At 35.7% G+C, this 17,573-nt stretch overlaps 2 protein-coding genes across 2 annotated transcripts; one reads left to right on the top strand and one right to left on the bottom strand.

Annotated features, from left to right (window-relative positions):
• Positions 1-1,767: 1,767 nt before the first annotated feature.
• On the bottom strand, positions 1,768-4,558 carry LOC133863174 (4-coumarate--CoA ligase-like 1). Its single transcript, XM_062299151.1, has 6 exons — positions 4,139-4,558; positions 3,319-3,900; positions 3,028-3,226; positions 2,773-2,918; positions 2,096-2,163; positions 1,768-1,993 (listed from the first exon to the last, which is right to left on the bottom strand). Exons 1-6 carry the CDS (start codon positions 4,556-4,558, stop codon positions 1,768-1,770), a joined length of 1,641 nt encoding a protein of 546 aa, XP_062155135.1.
• A 2,736-nt stretch (positions 4,559-7,294) lies between these two features.
• Positions 7,295-17,041, top strand: LOC133864462 (membrane-bound O-acyltransferase gup1). The gene is made up of 19 exons (XM_062300807.1): positions 7,295-7,506; positions 7,600-7,664; positions 7,753-7,934; positions 8,073-8,121; positions 8,538-8,641; positions 8,751-8,815; positions 9,990-10,060; positions 11,138-11,197; positions 11,351-11,464; positions 12,501-12,625; positions 12,718-12,769; positions 13,537-13,599; positions 13,788-13,897; positions 13,990-14,082; positions 14,202-14,283; positions 15,269-15,346; positions 16,352-16,427; positions 16,517-16,566; positions 16,678-17,041. Exons 1-19 carry the CDS (start codon positions 7,365-7,367, stop codon positions 16,717-16,719), a joined length of 1,623 nt encoding a protein of 540 aa, XP_062156791.1. The 5' UTR covers positions 7,295-7,364; the 3' UTR covers positions 16,720-17,041.
• The last annotated feature ends 532 nt before the right edge of the window (positions 17,042-17,573 follow it).

Genomic DNA, 17,573 nt, shown 5'->3' with positions numbered 1-17,573 from the left:
AAACCCAAACCCAAATTAAACTTCAGCATCTCGCAAATAGGGATTTGAATTGGCCGCAATTCTTGACAAAATTTGCAGTTAATGAAAGAGGACATATGCTTGGATAACTCTAGTCCCTAGGTGCGGAGTTCATCGTGAGGACAAAAAAGACACATAAATAATTACTAGTTCTCTTTGTGTCTATTTAAATATCACGTAATTTTTAAATTATAATTGAATCAAAATTTAATAATAATAATTTAAAATTTAACAATAATTTTAAAAACTACAAAACATAAAAACGAATCATCCTTATAACATTACTCATTCTGTTGTACGGAACAAAACACATGAGCTTTACAATCCTTCACTATGTAACCTGGGCAAACTACTAGCTATGCTGTTCAAAAAATTAAGTGCAGTAAAGGCCCCATCAAGGCATCAAGTGTTTGGAGTTATTCTTATAGACAACTTGGACAAGTTGACATTATGATACTAGAAAGAGGTCCAATCGTTGGGATAAATAATAATAATAATAATAATAATATAATAGGCATAAAATCAACGTGGGATGTGATCGAAGGCATGGATTATTTTAGTAGTAGGTGTGGCAATTTGTGCATAGACAAGTGGGCAGTGAGAGGTGGGTTATTCACTTAAATCACTAGCGGCAGATATACTAAAATAGAAGAAAGATGGATTTTTGTTAAACTAATGTTAAACTAGTAATTGTTTGGGGTGGATTGAGGTTGGCACCAGGTGGATTAGTCAGTGAGTGAGAATTGTTTATTGAGGTACACGTGAGCATGTTTGCACATGTTACTAGTTATTACTGTCTCTGATCAAATGCTAAGATGTGCTTGGTCCAATGTTAATTGCCACTGTCATTATCGCGTACCAAACACAAAATCTAAGGGAGTGCTTTTTCCATCATTCAGAGTTATGCCCCTCTACATCAAATGGGGGTTTAGTTTTTTAATGTATTCCTGGTGAAGTAATATCGTCCACTTCCGTTTACGGTTTATCTAAGCTTCAGGATTATGTTTTTAAAGTAGAAAGGGGATAAACAAGTTGAGTACTTCTCTATTATTGATTGTTGTATCCACCACCTTCAATTTTTTTCTTCTTCTTCTCTCTCTTTTTTTTTTTCCTTTTTTTTTTTTTATGGTTAATTTGTTAACCCTAACAAAAAAAAAAAACCCGACAACAAAAAAGAAAATGGGGATTTTCGATAATTTATATTAAAAAAGTCATTTGCAGCACATGTGATTCGAGTTTCGTTCAAATTGATGGAAAAAAAACTAATGGAAGGTGTTAAGCAACAGTTAAGGTTAGGAAGTTGATGGTGTCTGAGTTTCACTTTTTAAACTTTTGTGGCACAAGTGCTAAATGAGTGATACTTTGAAGGTAATGTAATATTCCGCCAAAACATGCGAAAAAAAAAAAAAAAACAATTTTAGGCATAATTTATCTTTAATTAATAATTCAAACAATAACGGAATAACCCACGGGAGATTTAATATTGTATGATATTTTTTTTTAAAAAAAAAAAGAAAAAAGACTAATAGTTAACAAAGGAGCTTCGATAAATAGGGATTAGGAAATTTAGCTTTAGAAACACTTAAAAATGATGGGAATCAAGAAAAACGTTCACACAATCCGCGCAACGTCAGGACGATGCCACGTCATTTAATCACAAAGTGTCAGGGATCACTGATCAGCGAGCACAGGAAGGCCATGGGCCCATGATGATGTTATTCGAACATTGGATTGGGTTAGCTGCGGAGATTAATGAGCCCGCATATTTTCTATCATCTTCTCTCTAATAAGCCTTCTCATTATTTTCCCAGAAGGTGATTTTGGGATGGAGTCCACAAAGTGCACCACCCTCACTTTCTTGTAATGTGCAACATTTGATGCGACGTAGTTTATGACGTCTTCTTCACTCTCGTTTCCACCTGGGGTCAGCACAACGCTTGCAGCTGGGACCTCTCCAGCCTCCTCATCAGGCAGTCTGAAAATTCCAAAAAATTAAAGCACCATAAATTCGAGAAACATGATTATGAATTAAAACATAAATAAGTAGAAAAAGAACAATAAAGATGTTGACGCTCACGGCACTACGGCTGCGTCTTCAATTGAAGGATGACTAAGAAGAATAGCCTCTAGCTCAGCAGGAGCCACCTGCATGCGCAAAGGAAATTAAGGATGCCTTTGGTAAATGGTTAATTTTATTAATTCAATTTTTTTGGGACAAATTTTTCCTACAAAATTCTTTCAATCCAGTCTATTAAACTTATATTTGTCCTTCGAGTATGCATGTAACTTTCATATGTATTTTAATTATAAAATGCAAATTTCACTTGCATTTAAAAAAAAAAAAAAAAAAAAAAATCGTGAGTATATATCACATATTTTAAGGACACACGCCAGTTTAATTAAACTGAATTAAAATAATTTCTTTCAACCTAATTTAGAAAAAAAAAAAAATTCTCCAGATATTTAATACGAATCACAGAATTTCTCGAATGAAATTTCTGTTCTTTTTTTTTTTATAATAATAATTATTATTTTGAGCGGATGAAAGAAGATGGCAAATTATGTCCATGGCCACAAGGTGTGAATTAGGTAGCAATTTTGAATATTATGATATCGAATTATTGAACTCTAAATCTCTAGTACTTTCCAAGCAATCAAATCTTTGACTCGAATCTATTATTTTTCTAATCTCGTTGTTTTAGTGCTATATATATATATATAACAATATTAACCCGTAACATGTCGAGGACTTACTTGAAAACCTTTGTACTTGATTAACTCCTTAATGCGATCCACAATAAAAAGATTTCCTTCATCATCTATGAATCCTATGTCACCACTGTGAAGCCACCCTTGCTTGTCGATGGTCCGGGCAGTCTCCTCCTTATTGTTATAATAACCTGAAAATTTTATAACAAATTAGAGCTATATATAACTAAGATACGAGTGAGTATTTATCTTAGCACATATATATGATCAGGGACGTCGTTTGCTGGGTATCTTATTTACCTTGCATTACACATTCGCTTCTGACACAAATTTCGCCAGGTGTATTCCTGGGCAGGGATCGACCGGTGTCAGGATCGATAAATTTGACTTCCAAATTCGGAAGGATGAAACCCACGGAGCTTTTCTTTGCAAGGCGAGAGCCGGTTTGAGGATCCGCAAGGGTGAGCGTGATGCAGCTGTGCTCGGTCAGTCCATATGCCTGTAACTCAGAAACCAATATGCGAAAACACCACATGATTTAGAACTGAACCATTACAACATTAAAGAAGGTTTGTGCTAGCTGCTCATCACCTCTTGGACGTGGACACCAGGGAACTTGTTTTCAAAGGCAGTAAGAAGCTCTGGTGATAGTGGAGCCGCTGCAGACATAATGGCCTGGAGTTTGAGCCTGCTGAGATCAAATTCCTCCACTACTGGATTCTTCACCAATTGCAAGATAATTGGTGGTACAATTGGTGCGAATGTGACCTCTTGCGTGATCAGAGCATTCAGAAACGTTCGAAGTTCAAACCTTCCCATCACAACCACTTTCCCCTTGTTCCTAAGCATGGCGCAACATATTCCAGTGATCCCATAAATATGGAAGAATGGAATTAGGCCTAGGGTAGTGACCTGACCCACCAGCTCCAGTGGTACACTAAAGAGCGTGGAGCACAGGTTAGCTACCAGATTTCGGTGAGTCAGCATTACACCCTTTGACAACCCCGTGGTGCCTGATGAGAATGGAAGGGCACATAGATCGGTTGGGTGCACATCCAGCTTTACAGAACTAGCGCCGGCTCGGTCTGCTGCTTCAAGCAGTTTGCTCCAATTCATTGCACCTTCAATGAGTTCTTCACCCAGTATGATGGCTGGTAAGCCTAAACCTTTCACCTGCGCTTTTCAATATAATATAGCTTAAATGCACAATATTTATTCGGAAAAACTTCACTTTAACCCTCTTAAATTTTTTTACATTTGTAATTATTGCTTTTAACTTAAAAAAACTCTCAATTTAAATCTTAACGGAGGGGTGCCGAAATTTCTAAAATATCATTCTTTTTAGAATTTTAAGGAAGTTTCTCCTATATATAGATCAATTAATATGCTCGCAGAGTTACGCCAATATTACCTTTTCGTAGCTTGGGCCATTTGTGACAATTAACTTGGCCTCAGCAGCCTCAACCTGCTTTTTGATTTCTGATGCATGCGCAGCGGGGTTTGCGCCTGAAAAAACTCCTCCAGCAGCCATGATTCCCAGGGCAACAATGGCATACTCCGCAACATTTGGAAGTACAACAATCACCACGCCCCCCTTCGAAAGGCCGAGAGACCTCAAGGCCTTAGAAAACCTCCTTGTGTCTCTAACTACATCACCATAAGTAACTTCTTTTCCAGTCACAGGCTCCACAAATGCTACCTTGCCGGCATACGATTCAGCATCTTGGAGCACGAATTCTGGCAATGTAATATCAGGCACTGGAACAGCTGGAAATCGGCTTCGGAAAATATGTTCATCATCTTCGGCCAATTTCTGCGCATTAGTTCCCATAATGAATATGTACGTGGTGGACAAGGGAGGATTGACCCGTGCTTTATAGGGAGGATGAGTTGTAAATTTGTGTTCATGTTTTGTGTATGCATGGGATTATATATTGAGTTACTAATTAACGGACAAGTGAGGGTGAGTTCTCGATGGGCTTTGGTTGGTGAGATTTTGTTGAATCATGTCCCCGTCACAGGCTAACAGCATTCTTTCTACAACTAGCTTTGCACCAACTCATAAATGAAAAGGAATCAGAGACAATTCTTTATCTTTCGACTAAAGACCGAAGAGGCATGAAACTGTAATCCTTTGCATGTGAACTTAAAAAGTTAAAAAGATTGATTCATATATCGAAGGATGTTACGAATATGAATGCAGGGTTAATACAATATATATATATTTAGGCCCCGTTTGAAATCTCCCTTCCCCTTCCCTCCCCTTCCCTTCACTTCTCTAAAAAAATATCAATTCAAAACATTCTTACTTTTTTTACTTTTTATATCACATCAACACTTTTTTTATTACTTTTTAAATAAAAAACTCACTACAATACAAATTTTTCTCACTTTTTCATATAAATTATTTCAACTTTATATCACATCAATCCTATTTTTCAATTATTAAAAAAAATTCCAAAGGAAAGGGAAAGGGGATTTCAAACGGGGCCTTAGGCTCAAACCTGTAAGTTTAAACTTAATTTTAAAGGAAAATATCATTTTAGCTCCTCTAAATTATTACCCGTTTTGCAACTAGCCCCACAAACTATTAACATTCCAACTTCGGCCTTCCAAACTACCAAAACCTTTGAAAAATGTCACATTTGACGAAACATCCATATTACCCCTGTCACGTGTCATTTTTCAATAAATAAATATATATTTTATAAAAAAACTAAAGACTAAAAAAAAAAAAAAAAGTCAACTAAAAAAAAACTTTATTTTTTTATTTTTTTTTAAAAAAAAAATAAGGAAAATCGAGTGGCCTACGAGCCACCCTAGGGGTCAGGGGGTGGCTCGCAGGCCATCCCGACCCTTGGGGGTTGCTGCGCACCACTCCCCGATCCCCTAGGGGTGGCTTTCAGGGCACCCCAAATGGATTTCAGGGTGGCCCGAAAAGCCATCCTTAGGGGTCGGAGGATGACGCGCGGCCACCCCTAAGGCGGAGGGTCACTGCGCGGCTACCCCCAGTGGCCTAGGGGTGGCTTTCGGGGTGGCTTGAAAGCCTCCCGTAGGGGTTGGTTGATGGCACACGGCCACCTTTGGAGTCGGGGGTCGCCACATGGCTACCCCCAGTTGACTGGGGGTGGCTTTCGGGCCATCCGAAATGGATTTTGGGATGGCTCAAAAGCCACCCCTAGGGGGTCGAGGGGTGGCTGCCACCCAAACACCCTATTTTCTTTATTTTTTTTTTAAAAAAAAAATAGTTCTAAATTTTAAATTTTAGTTTTTTTTATTATAATTTTTTTTATTTTTTAATTGAAAAATGACAAGTGGCAAGAGTAATATGAGGATATTTCGCCAAATGAGACATTTTTCAAAGGTTTTAGTAGTTTGGTGGTTGGAGTTGGAGTGTTGACAATTTGTGGGGCTAGTTGCAAAACATGTTGTAATTTGAGGGCCTAAAATGATATTTTTCCTAATTTTAAATTGAGTTATGTCCCAATGTGCTATATGTATAGTCTCACTAGAAGACTCTTCAATGCTATTGTCACTAGATATTGGTTCCGTTTGTTAATGTTTTTTTAGGGAATATTTTTTATTTTTTTGCTTGAAAAATATTTTGATATGAAATAAAAATGAAAATAATTTTATGAGTGTTTTATATTTTGAGTTATTTTTTAATATTTTATTTTGAAAACATAAAGCAAAAGTAGGGAAAAAAAAAAAAAACAAACAAACAAACTTAAACAAGCAAATTTGAATTGTGACTTTGAAAGAAATTGGATTTTTTAGAATTGATATGAGGGAGTAAATGGCTAATGTTGTTAATGGTTTTTCTGGCACATTAACATGAACGCCTCGTTTGTTTTGATGTAAAGTAATTTTTATTTTTTGTTGAAAAATATTTTCAACAAAATCATTTTTCAGGAAAATGATTTATTATGAAAATAATTTTTGGTGTTTGACTCGTACGAAAAATCAACGATAGTGGATTCCGGTGATTTTGGGTGATCGGCGACGAATTCCGGCGAACTTTGGCTAAGGATTTAGGTGACCTCCAGCAGTGGCAGAAAATGAACTATGAGAGAAAATGCAGGCAAGAAAGAGAAGCTCAAACTTAAAAAATGGTTTACGGTTTTAAAAAAAATGAAACCATTTTATAGAAATTAAAAAATGGTTTATTGGTCAACTGAAAAATGTTTTTGATTTGACCAAAATTTTTGTCGTACCTAACACCAAAATATATGGAAAACGTTTTTCAAAAAATATTTTATGTCAAAACAAACAGAGTCGAAAAATACGTTAGAAACTTGTTATTCCACAACTATTTCATAATGTTCACGTGTTAATCCCAACTATTTTTACTTTTTTTAAAAGTACTTATTAAAATTTAGTTGAGATTATTACAGCAACATTACAAATAATTGTAAAATAAAAGTGTGATTTGCATTCCTCAATAAGGATGGTTGGAATAAAGGAAAGTCCCAAACGACACAGGTACGGTTTATATCAACGACATATCGTTTGGTGCATTTTCACAGGAAGCACCGAAGCAGTGCTAGATAATAGATACAACGGTAATGCAACTGGGAAATAGCGAAAGCGAAAGTATATGAAGAAAGAGCGATTACCTTCCTCTACGGGTTGACTGTATGGCAGCCATGAAGAAGAACGATTCTCTTAGCAATAGTGATAATAGCAGGAGGTGGAAACGGAGAGAGCTTGGCATACTCATCCTCTACGCGATTGCCTTCTACTTCATTGTCATCCGTCGATCCCTTCACATATCTCGTGGTAACCAAAAATTCCATTATCACGTTACCAATTCCAATATTTCATTTTATTTGCTTCAAAATGTTTATGATTTTGGATTCCACGAACTCCCAGATCATCACTCCCGACTCTACGGTTTACGCCCCGGATGGCTCACAAAATTTACTCATCTTCTCAATGTACCTTCTCTCTGCCCTTCCTTTTTTTTTTTTTTTTTTTTTTTTTTCAATCCCACATATAAAAATTTTCTATTTTCCTTTGGTACAGGATGTCTCGGATGCTCAATGGAGGAACTTTCGAGGAAATTTACCGATTCTTACTGTTGTTTTTGGGATATTTGCTTTGGTGGCCAATACATTGAGAGCGTATTTTGATCTAAAAGCGAGGGGGATGTCCTTTGTTTGGCTTTTCATTTCTTTAATTTACCTCTCATATCTGCATGGAGCTTGGTATTTTTTTTTTTCATTCATAACTCAATGCTTTAGTAATATTTTGAACTCTTTTGTGATCCATGGGGTTTTTCCAACGTTAATATATTACTGACTCGTTTTTGTTTTTTCTTTCTTGCTTTATTTTCTGCTCTGCAGCATCATTTTCATCCTATCAATCGCTTCACTTAATTATCTTCTAGTAAAGGTTCGTTTCATGCAAGTTTGTGTATTATCGCTCAGCAAAAATATTCTAATGAGTTGCAAATTTTGACTTCATAAATTCGTATTTTTTGCACTTTAGGATAATAATACTTTGTACCTTTAAGTTTGGAAATTTCTGCACAGTGATAAGGCCTGCCTTAATAGATAGAGCACATTTTTGGCAGAGTTGTTAAAGCCACTTTAAATTTAAGTATTCTGCTGATGTTTGTGTTCTTGTCCATTTGGTTTACTGAATCTTAGGGCTTAGTTGAGTTCATCATTACATATGAGCGATGTTGTGATTTTTATTTTTACTTCCATGCTTAATTATTAGAATGTTGGTACCTTAGTGTTGGTTGTCATAGTTATCTACTGACATTTCTAACCGTTCTCATATTTTCTAGTGTTATATTTCTGCAGATATTTGCAAGAAAGAAGTACTTCTCACTTGTAATCTGGAGTTTCAATATCTTTTTTCTTCTATGCAATCGTGTTTATGAAGGATACTCATTCTCGATAATAGGGTGTGTTTTGTTAACTATATCATTAAACACTTCTGTAGTCTGTTTGTTTGTGATATGCAAGATATTATGCCATATCTATTCAACATGGTTGCGTTTATATTTTGCCTAGGCAACAATGGGCGTATTTGGACAACTTCCGGGGATCCTTTAGATGGCATATTTGCTTCAATTTTGGTACTTCCTTTCGTCTTCAGTTGTTGTGGTTGAAGTTCCAATGTTTTTCTTTGGCACATAATTGCTTGCATGAATGGCTTGTGTTATCATGTTACATTTACCTTTTCATGTCATGTAGATGGAGCTTGTTATCTTCTAACAGGCTTACATCTGAGCAAGTGTTACAAGAATTGACTGTACATGACTCTAAATTGAACCCACTGAATTTATAAGATGATTGTCTCCCAGATGAAGTGATCAAGTAATTTGTTAAATAAAAAGGATAATAAAAGGACTGTACTATGAAAGTTAGAACTTAATATATACTGTTGAATAATTAATTTATTGCTGAGACATAGTTAGCTTTAAGTGTTGATCTAAGCGATGGACTTCAGTTTCTTGGTGTTGGAATTGTCTGATGGATGAGTTCAGGACCTGATCAATTAGGAAGAAGATAAGGTATCGTGACTAGGTTTATCCCTGTTTGACTTGCTGTTGCTGTTCTCGAGCTGTGACTGGGTTCTCTTGGAACCTATTTTCTTTTTGTCTTTTCTGTTTTCTAGGAACTGACCATCTCTGAATATTCATGGTGTTTTGTACTCCCTGGTTATGCGTTTGTCCTATATGTGGGCTATTGAATAAGTCTGACAAATAAAATAGCCACCATGAGTTGAAAGCAGCAATCTGATTAATATCTATGTTATATTTGCAAGTCAATACTTGTTAGCTCATATACCCACATGTACTGAATGTTAGGATGTTTGAATATTAACTATGATGTTACAGCCCTTTTTTTTTTCATAACGAGAGCATACAATAAGAAAGGAACCTCCTTAGATCATATGGCCAGTAGTGGAACTAGAATTGGTAAGGCAGTGTTTGGCTTTAGCAATACGAAGTGGTCAAAATCCCATGAAAATAGGACTTTCGGGAATGAAACTTTATTATAATGAGTTTGAGAATGTGTAAACTGTCCATTGCAGGTAAAATCCTGACTCTTGATTTTGTTAAATATTGTATCCTGTTTGTTAGGAGAAAACCACTCGAGCTGTTTTTGCTTTGAGTTATCCAGAGAAAATTTTTTTTCATATAAAATGGAAGCATGATTCCAAATTATAGGTTCTAACTTGTAGATCTTGAGATATCAGCTACTGTGGTTTATATGGTTCTGTTTCAACTTCACTGTTTGTTATAGTTGTCTTGCGGATGATAAGCTTTGGGTATGATTACCATTGGGCAGATCATGATTCTCGCTTTGATCAAAAGGTATTTTTTCCCTGTGACTTCCATTTTCTACTTTTTTTCCCCTTTCTTTGATTGCATGGGTTTGCTTTCTCTCTGCTTAATATTCATTACTTGATTTTAAGTACTTATACCATTTCTACTAGGAGATCAACACTGCAAACCTGCTAAGCTTGTGGCAGTGACAGTTTCATACTCCCTGCATTCCTTAACAATACTTCAAATTGCCTTTTTTGTTGTCATAATTTTAGTTGGATCTACATTGGATCTCACCTGGATCGCCCCATCTATCCTCCCGAGGAGAAGTTTGTCCCTTTTTCAAAATTCAAATTTCACATTTTTTGGACTTTCACATAATGGCATCTGCCATCACATGAGTTAAGTTTTAAAGAGATAATTGGGAAAATAATTAAGCCACTTTTTAAAAATGTGTGATTTTCCAAGTTGGACAATAATAATTCAGGGATGGAAGGAATCATACAAATGTCAAGCTCCCAGAATTTTTTTATCTACAACATCTATTTTTTTCCCACAGAAACCATCCATATTGTGCTAACATCTGATAGAGACTATATGCTCCTCTACATTATGTTGGGTTGAAAAAAGTTTAGTGAAAGATGAGTCTCCTTCCACCACTAATCTTGATTGAAGAAGAATGGCCTTGTCATGTTACATATTGAAGGGGAATGTTTTTTATTTTTTATTTTATTTTTTCAGATGGCTATGAGGATATGGGTTGCACCTGGTACTTTATTGTTGAACATTGGTTCATTTGAATTTTAGGAGCTTAATTACAGTTCTAGTGTAATTTTATGAGCTTATGCAGCTCTTTATGGTATTGTATCAGCACCTTGGATTTTGTTTAACACAGTGTCAATAGTGGACTTTTATGTTCTGGCAGGAGCTTCACATGCTTTCCAATTAGCAGCTTACAGTATTTATATCTATTATCTAGTATAACGTCATAAAAAAATTTGTCATGTACCCTGCATTTTCTGTGTCTACAATATTTGTGCCCAGAAATCTACATGGTTCTTGTCACTAGAATGAATGCTAAGGTTTTTGAATATATACAACTGATATTCACTCTGGCATTTGCAGAAGCATATTCAACGTTGTCATGTTTGCAAGTCTGGACAAACTTGCTACCAACTTTTACAGGTTAGCTTAGCTCCTAATTTAGTATGAGTCAGTATTGTTATAGTTGCTGGATCCATATATCGGCTTTCGTCTGAAGGGTCCCTTCATTTTTATTCATTTGTTAATTATCTGAAAATATTCCTCATTTTCATGACTATTGTTGTGCGTCTCCAGGAGAGAAGTGTCCAAAATGGCAATTATGGCCTTAGTATATACATTTGTTACTTGGTATATGCTCCCCTCTACCTTGCTGGGCCAATTATAAGCTTCAATGCATTTGCTTCACAGGTTTGTGAATTTTCTGTCGATTATATTTTTACTTTTTGTTTTCATAATTGTGTTCTGGTTTATATGGAAGTGGTCTTTGTGATATCCGATATGGTTGAAAACTTGAAGTAGATCCTGGGCATGCTGAGTATTATAAATTATAATGAAAAACGTTTTTCTTTGAGTGCAAGATACAGTTTAATGTTTTTTTTTTTTTTTTTAAAAAAAAAAAAAAAAATTTATAGAGTAATAAAAATAGGTGCAAAGAAAGGAGCACAACCCAATGCATGGGAGGGATGCAATAGAAACCCCAAAAAACATACAAAATCTAACATCTGAAGTTTATTAGATCTAGAAAATCAATCGTGGGAGTAAATATGAAGCAACCATTTGCAGCCATCTAATTGAGAAAGCAATCTTAAACAACTTCAAACCCATCACTGAATTTTCACAATCCTTAATAGTGTGAGCATTTGATGGTTAGCATTCCACTCTCTCCATGAATACCACGTGAGGCACAGTGTTAGCACCTTTCAAAGGCATACTATCTGTATGCTACATATTCTTCCGTTCCAACAAATCAACAACCATACATCTCTATGCCTACAAGATCTTTCTTCCAAATAACCAACATTTCAGCCACTGTATTGGGCATAACCCTGGCAACCCAAAAATGGGAAACACAAGCAGCCATAATTCAGTAAATGTGTTTTGACAAGGGAGTTTGCTTATAACACACAAACTTCCCACTGAAATTTGGCTACAGTTGTCTGAACTTTTGCTTGAATTATCTACAATAATTAGATTTTAAATGTAGCCAGATCCTTCTTGTGATGTATCCAAATTATTATTGAACTGTGAAGCTACACCAACTTTCTTGAATGTTCTCCTTGTTAATAGCCAGGTTTTTTTTTTTTTTTCCTCGAATCTCCAAACTATAGTAAATACAATTGATATTGGTGAATTATCAACCTCACTGGATATCTATTTATTTAGTTTTGAATCTTAGTATGTCCCGAAAAACTTATTGAGTTTCTCTATTGCGATTCTCTTGCAGTTAGACGTGCCTCAGAATAATTATCCTATTAGAGATATTACTCGTTATGGTTTACGCTGGGTATTCAGTCTTGTCCTAATGGAGCTAATGACACACCTCTTTCATTACAATGCCTTTGCAATCAGGTGAGTCTTGGAAACTCGAGGGTACACCTGTTTTAGATTTTTTTTTTGTCCAGTCTTATGGTCTAGTTGTAACATTTGTCTCTGTCGATTAGTGGCTTGTGGAAACAGTTATCTCCTATGGACGTGTTCATTATCGGATATGGGGTAAGAGGTGAAGATTATTATGTTTCTGGTTTCTGTGCTTAGATTCTTGGGTATACATATACTACGAATAAGGATATGGTAGATCCATATATGTATGTGTATTTAATTGTGTGCATACATCCTTTGCTGGGAACCTAGGTTCTATAATTTTGGTAATGATACCTTTGTTATTCTTTTGCTTGAGGAATGGAGCACTTACAAATATTTTATGTATTAGCATAGAAAGGAATTAAGATTACTATATTTCTACCTAGATCCAAAATGTGGAACTTTGAGTTTCACCAAAGATCCTCTAATTTCTCTCCTTCAGCACATCCATGATATGGCAATCAGTATACTCCTAGTAGAATATGGCCTCATATTGTCTGTCTATTATAGTAAGCGCCCTTGGGCATGATGTAGTGCAAGTGGATCCTAGAACACAGGGTATCCATATGCACTGAGAAGAACCCAGGAATTAGGAGATAATGCATAAATCCACTATACTTATGAACTACACATTGTTCTGGAACTTCAAAATTATTCACGTCAGTGAGACTGATTGTGAAAAATTTTCTTAGGAACAAGGACCTATAAGACATCCATTGTCTTGCATTCCATGAAAACTTGAGCAATTATGCAAATTCTACACAAACAAGGAAATGATATTACTTCTCTTTGTTGAATCCTTTTGAGTTGTAGAGGGTATTTGTTTTGAATTTAAGTTTTCTCAATTTGGAATGAAATTACCATAATACTTTGTCTATCTTTATTCTTATGCTGGCCAGGTCTTAAACTTCATGTGGCTAAAGTTTTTTCTTATCTGGCGCTTTTTTCGGTTTTGGTCACTGGTATGTTATTTCGAGTTATAATTTTTGCTTCAATTTTACCCTGAGTTGCACCTTCTTTTAAATCTACACTGGATAGTCTAGCCCTAGATTAGCTCCTTCTGAAGTTCATTGTAAGAAGCTTTAAGCTTTAAGCATTGGTGTCTAACTACACGTGGGAAGGTCATTTATTTCTAATTATGTGCTTGTAGATATGTGGCATCGAGGCCCTAGAGAATATGCCAAGGTGTATTAATAATTGCCACAGCTTGGAAGATTTTTGGAAAAACTGGCATGCTTCCTACAACAAATGGCTTGTGAGGTGCAACACTCGAACTCCTTTATGTTTGTTTTCTCCTATAATACTGTCTTTTGGCTATGGCATGTATGTTTTAGAACTGATTGCAATTTTAGGTATATGTACATTCCTCTAGGGGGATCTCGGAAGAAGCTGCTTAACGTATGGGTTATATTCACATTTGTTGCCATATGGCATGATTTAGAGTGGTAATCCAAGCTCCCCATCAAGTTTTTATTGTTCATTGCTTCTTTCTGTTCTGTAAAATAGAAGCAGAAGATTGTTTAAAGCTACACCTCTCCTGAGTTCTTATTGTTTTGGACTTTAGGAAACTTCTTTCATGGGCATGGTTAACATGCTTGTTCTTTATCCCGGAAATGATACTAAAATCAGCCGCAAGTGCATTACAGGTGATGTGTGTCTCTCTGCCAGATCTGTTTCTGTAATTTACTTCATTTTAGTAATTTCACTTTAGTTGTTTAGTTGTTATGCTTTTGGCTGTCAAGAATCATCTGATGCTGAATATTCAGAAAAGTATAAGACTCTCTAGTCACTATGATTTGTACTAAGAATCTTCAGAAGAAAAATTTAGGGTGCCTAAGAATGACCATCAATATCAATTACACAGAGAGCATGCAAGTGAGGATACTGGACATAAAAACGATAAAAATATAGAAAAGGTACAAAACTTATCTCAGAACAGGCAGACAATCAATAGAATCTATAGGGGAAGACAGCTCCGTGGAGGAAGAGAAGGTGGACATCGCATTAACAGCATGTTCAAAAAACTCATCGTAAGCTGGGAGATTGACTTCACCCCTTTAGATACCCCCTCATTCTCTGTCCAAATATTTTATGTTGGACACAAAGGAGCTGCTTTCAAAGCCACAGGATTCCTCCTAGCAAACCTGCCCTTCCAATATCGATCGCCTTCTCAAGCATAAACAACAGTGACATGAAAATTTGAGAAAACAGTTTACCATACATCTTGTGCTATATGACAGTTCAAAAGCAAGTGGTTACCTTGCTGGTTGAATACACCTTTTCATTATGCTGATATTATGCAGTTATAGTGGGGTCATAAGAGATGGCAATGGTGTCGTCATGTGGAATTGAACAGGTTTTTTCTAGGGATCAAAGAGGCAACCTTTGCAAAAGCACAAAATAAGCACACTTCAACTGAAGGCATAAAGTTATTGAGAATAGATGAATAGCTCTCTGTCACTGCACCAAATTAAGATCTCTATTCGATTGTTGTTGTTGTTATTGTTGTTGTTTGTGTTGTCATTGAAGGTATAAATACCATGCAGCAACACGCTTATCTTGCTTTTCTTAAATATATATTTCTCTGACAAGATTCTTGATGTTTAATTTTCTATTATGTTCTATTGTCAGGTTGAGAGTGCTTTGGGGAAGTTTGTCTTTCGTGAACTTAGTGCTGTTGCCGGTGCTATCACAATCACTTGTCTCATGGTCCGTCCTTACACTACATTTAAACAATAGCACAAATCAATGTTATGTTCCTTAAATTAGTCTGCAATAACTTGAGTAATTAGTTAGCATGTGATGCCTGTGTAAATTGGTAATATGTTAAGTTTTCTGAGGTGGTAACCATTTAAACAATAATATAAATCAATGTTATGTTCCTTAAATTAGTCTGCAATAACTTGAGTAATTAGTTAGCATGTGATTCCTGTGTAAATTGGTAATATGTTAAGTTTTCTGAGATGGTAACCAAGTAGTTCAAAGCCAATGCTATGAGAATAATTTGAAGTTTCCAATTGAGAAAGCAACTATGTCTGGACCTTGGTCTGAAAGTTTCCCAGAAAGTAATCTGATATTTCTTGTATATTAAGACAATTATGTTAACATTTCTGAAGCATCTATACTTTTGAGCAAGGCTCTGAAACTGAAAAGATTCTTGTCTTTGTCTTTTGTGAGTTTTTCACTCTGAAAAGGTTGAAACCTCTTAGGTAAAGAACGAGGTAAATGGTTAAAATGAATGCATTGCATGCAGCATTTCCTAGGGCATGGGTTGGAATCGGGCTTGATGTGAAGTACAAGTGAGATAACTAGCAAAGAAAAATCGTTAAGTTGAATTGTTGTACATAATCTTTCTTGAATACATAGATAGAGGAGAGGACAAGGCAAATGGTCAAAATAAGTTGCATCACATGCACGTTTTGCACGTTTATGCTATGGGTTGGAATTGAGCTCAATGTGAAGTACAAGTGAGGTGAATGGCAAATAAAAATGGAACCCTCTGTACCCACTAATCCTTGCTATACTACCATTTCAAGTAGTTCATTGTGTAAAATCTAGTCACCAAACTGATAATAACAAAAAGGCAGTGAGTCTTACACGGTCTCATGAAAATATGCTCACTGCTAAACAAATACAAATGTCCTTTTCAAATGCCATTCCCTATCAAGATGTATCAATCTGCATACATTACCTTTTAAGTTGTTCATTGTGCAGGTTGCGAACCTTGTTGGTTATGTTGTTGGACTATCAAGCGTGAATTGGTTGATATCTCATTTCCTTCAAAAAGAAGGTATGCCAAAATCTCATACTCTTTACCTGAGTTTCCTTGTTTGCTTCGACAGTCCAGATACAGGCCTAATGCAAAGTTCTATCATACAGGACTGTCTGTTCTGGCTGGCATGTTTCTAACATTTTATGTGGGGACGAAGGTAATGGCGAGGAAAGTTTTCTTCTTAGTTTTGATATCTTCTTAGCAATTTTAGCACCTTGGGCACCTGGTTATTTATAATTATTGGTCTGCATCTTCCTTTTTTGTGTAGCTTATGTTTCACATTGATGATGCCAAGCAAAGAAGGCACTGAAGTGGCATGTGAAGCTTCACTAGGTATTCCACATTGCTAAATGTCAATGTGCAGATTTTGGATATGACACAGGCATAGATGATATTATTTCTTTTGTCAGAGCAGTAGGGTGTAGCCATTCCGTGTTGTGCATTCTCTTGTAGTAGAAATTTATTTTTTAGGTCATGTTTGGCTCACGGGATTGAATTAGTTGAATAGGGTTAGATTAATTTAGATTAGACTGGATTGATATTGTATTGGATAATTGTTGGAATTTTACCAGATATATAACTATGTATAAGCTATATATAATCTCAATAGTCAATACTACGTTTACTGTGAAGCCAAACAAGTTGGGATATCAACATTTCTTTGAGAGAGAGAGAGTTGGCATATGCAAGCTTCTCCCATAACCATTGATGTAAGTTGTAATAAGGGATAACCTTAAGAAAAAAATGATCTTGGTAATCTAGCAAATTTTTTGGCTGTTGTTATTTTTGTCTACCCTTTGCCCTTTGCACAATACTCATTAATAGGCTAATAGCCAAGTCCTAGTGGGTATGTGTATATATCTTGTGTTAACCTTTTCGTATCAACTGATAGAATTGAACCAGTGTGCTGTATTGTAATTTACTTTTCTTCTAAACAAATTGTAATGTACTTTGATTACATGTAATCAACTTTTATAAAAACTGCAATTTAATCTTATTCGGGCGCTTTCCATTAAGATAAAACCTGCAATTTTCTGTATTCATACTTTCTTTGTTTCCTTTACTGCCTCATTCTTAATGTAGCACAAGCTCCATAATGAACCCCATATATATGTACTAAGGAGTTTTTATAGCTCAAAAACACCGATTGGTTCTATGGAGAAA

This window comes from Alnus glutinosa, chromosome 1 (genome assembly GCF_958979055.1).
Source record: "Alnus glutinosa chromosome 1, dhAlnGlut1.1, whole genome shotgun sequence".
Taxonomy (NCBI): Eukaryota; Viridiplantae; Streptophyta; class Magnoliopsida; order Fagales; family Betulaceae; genus Alnus; species Alnus glutinosa.
This window is presented reverse-complemented; position numbering and strand designations above follow the sequence as displayed.

Bases quoted from the DNA above. Each gene is read 5' to 3' on its own strand.
- LOC133864462 (XM_062300807.1), top strand. From the start codon at position 7,365: ATGGCAGCCATGAAGAAGAACGATTCTCTTAGCAATAGTGATAATAGC. The intron at 7,935-8,072 runs GTATTTTTTTTT...TCTGCTCTGCAG, and splicing joins TCATATCTGCATGGAGCTTG to CATCATTTTCATCCTATCAA. The intron at 12,770-13,536 runs GTAAGAGGTGAA...TATGCTGGCCAG, and splicing joins TGTTCATTATCGGATATGGG to GTCTTAAACTTCATGTGGCT.
- LOC133863174 (XM_062299151.1), bottom strand. From the start codon at position 4,558: ATGGGAACTAATGCGCAGAAATTGGCCGAAGATGATGAACATATTTTC. The intron at 3,901-4,138 runs GTAATATTGGCG...TGAAAAGCGCAG, and splicing joins ATGGCCCAAGCTACGAAAAG to GTGAAAGGTTTAGGCTTACC. The intron at 2,164-2,772 runs GTAAGTCCTCGA...TTGCGCATGCAG, and splicing joins TCAAGTACAAAGGTTTTCAA to GTGGCTCCTGCTGAGCTAGA.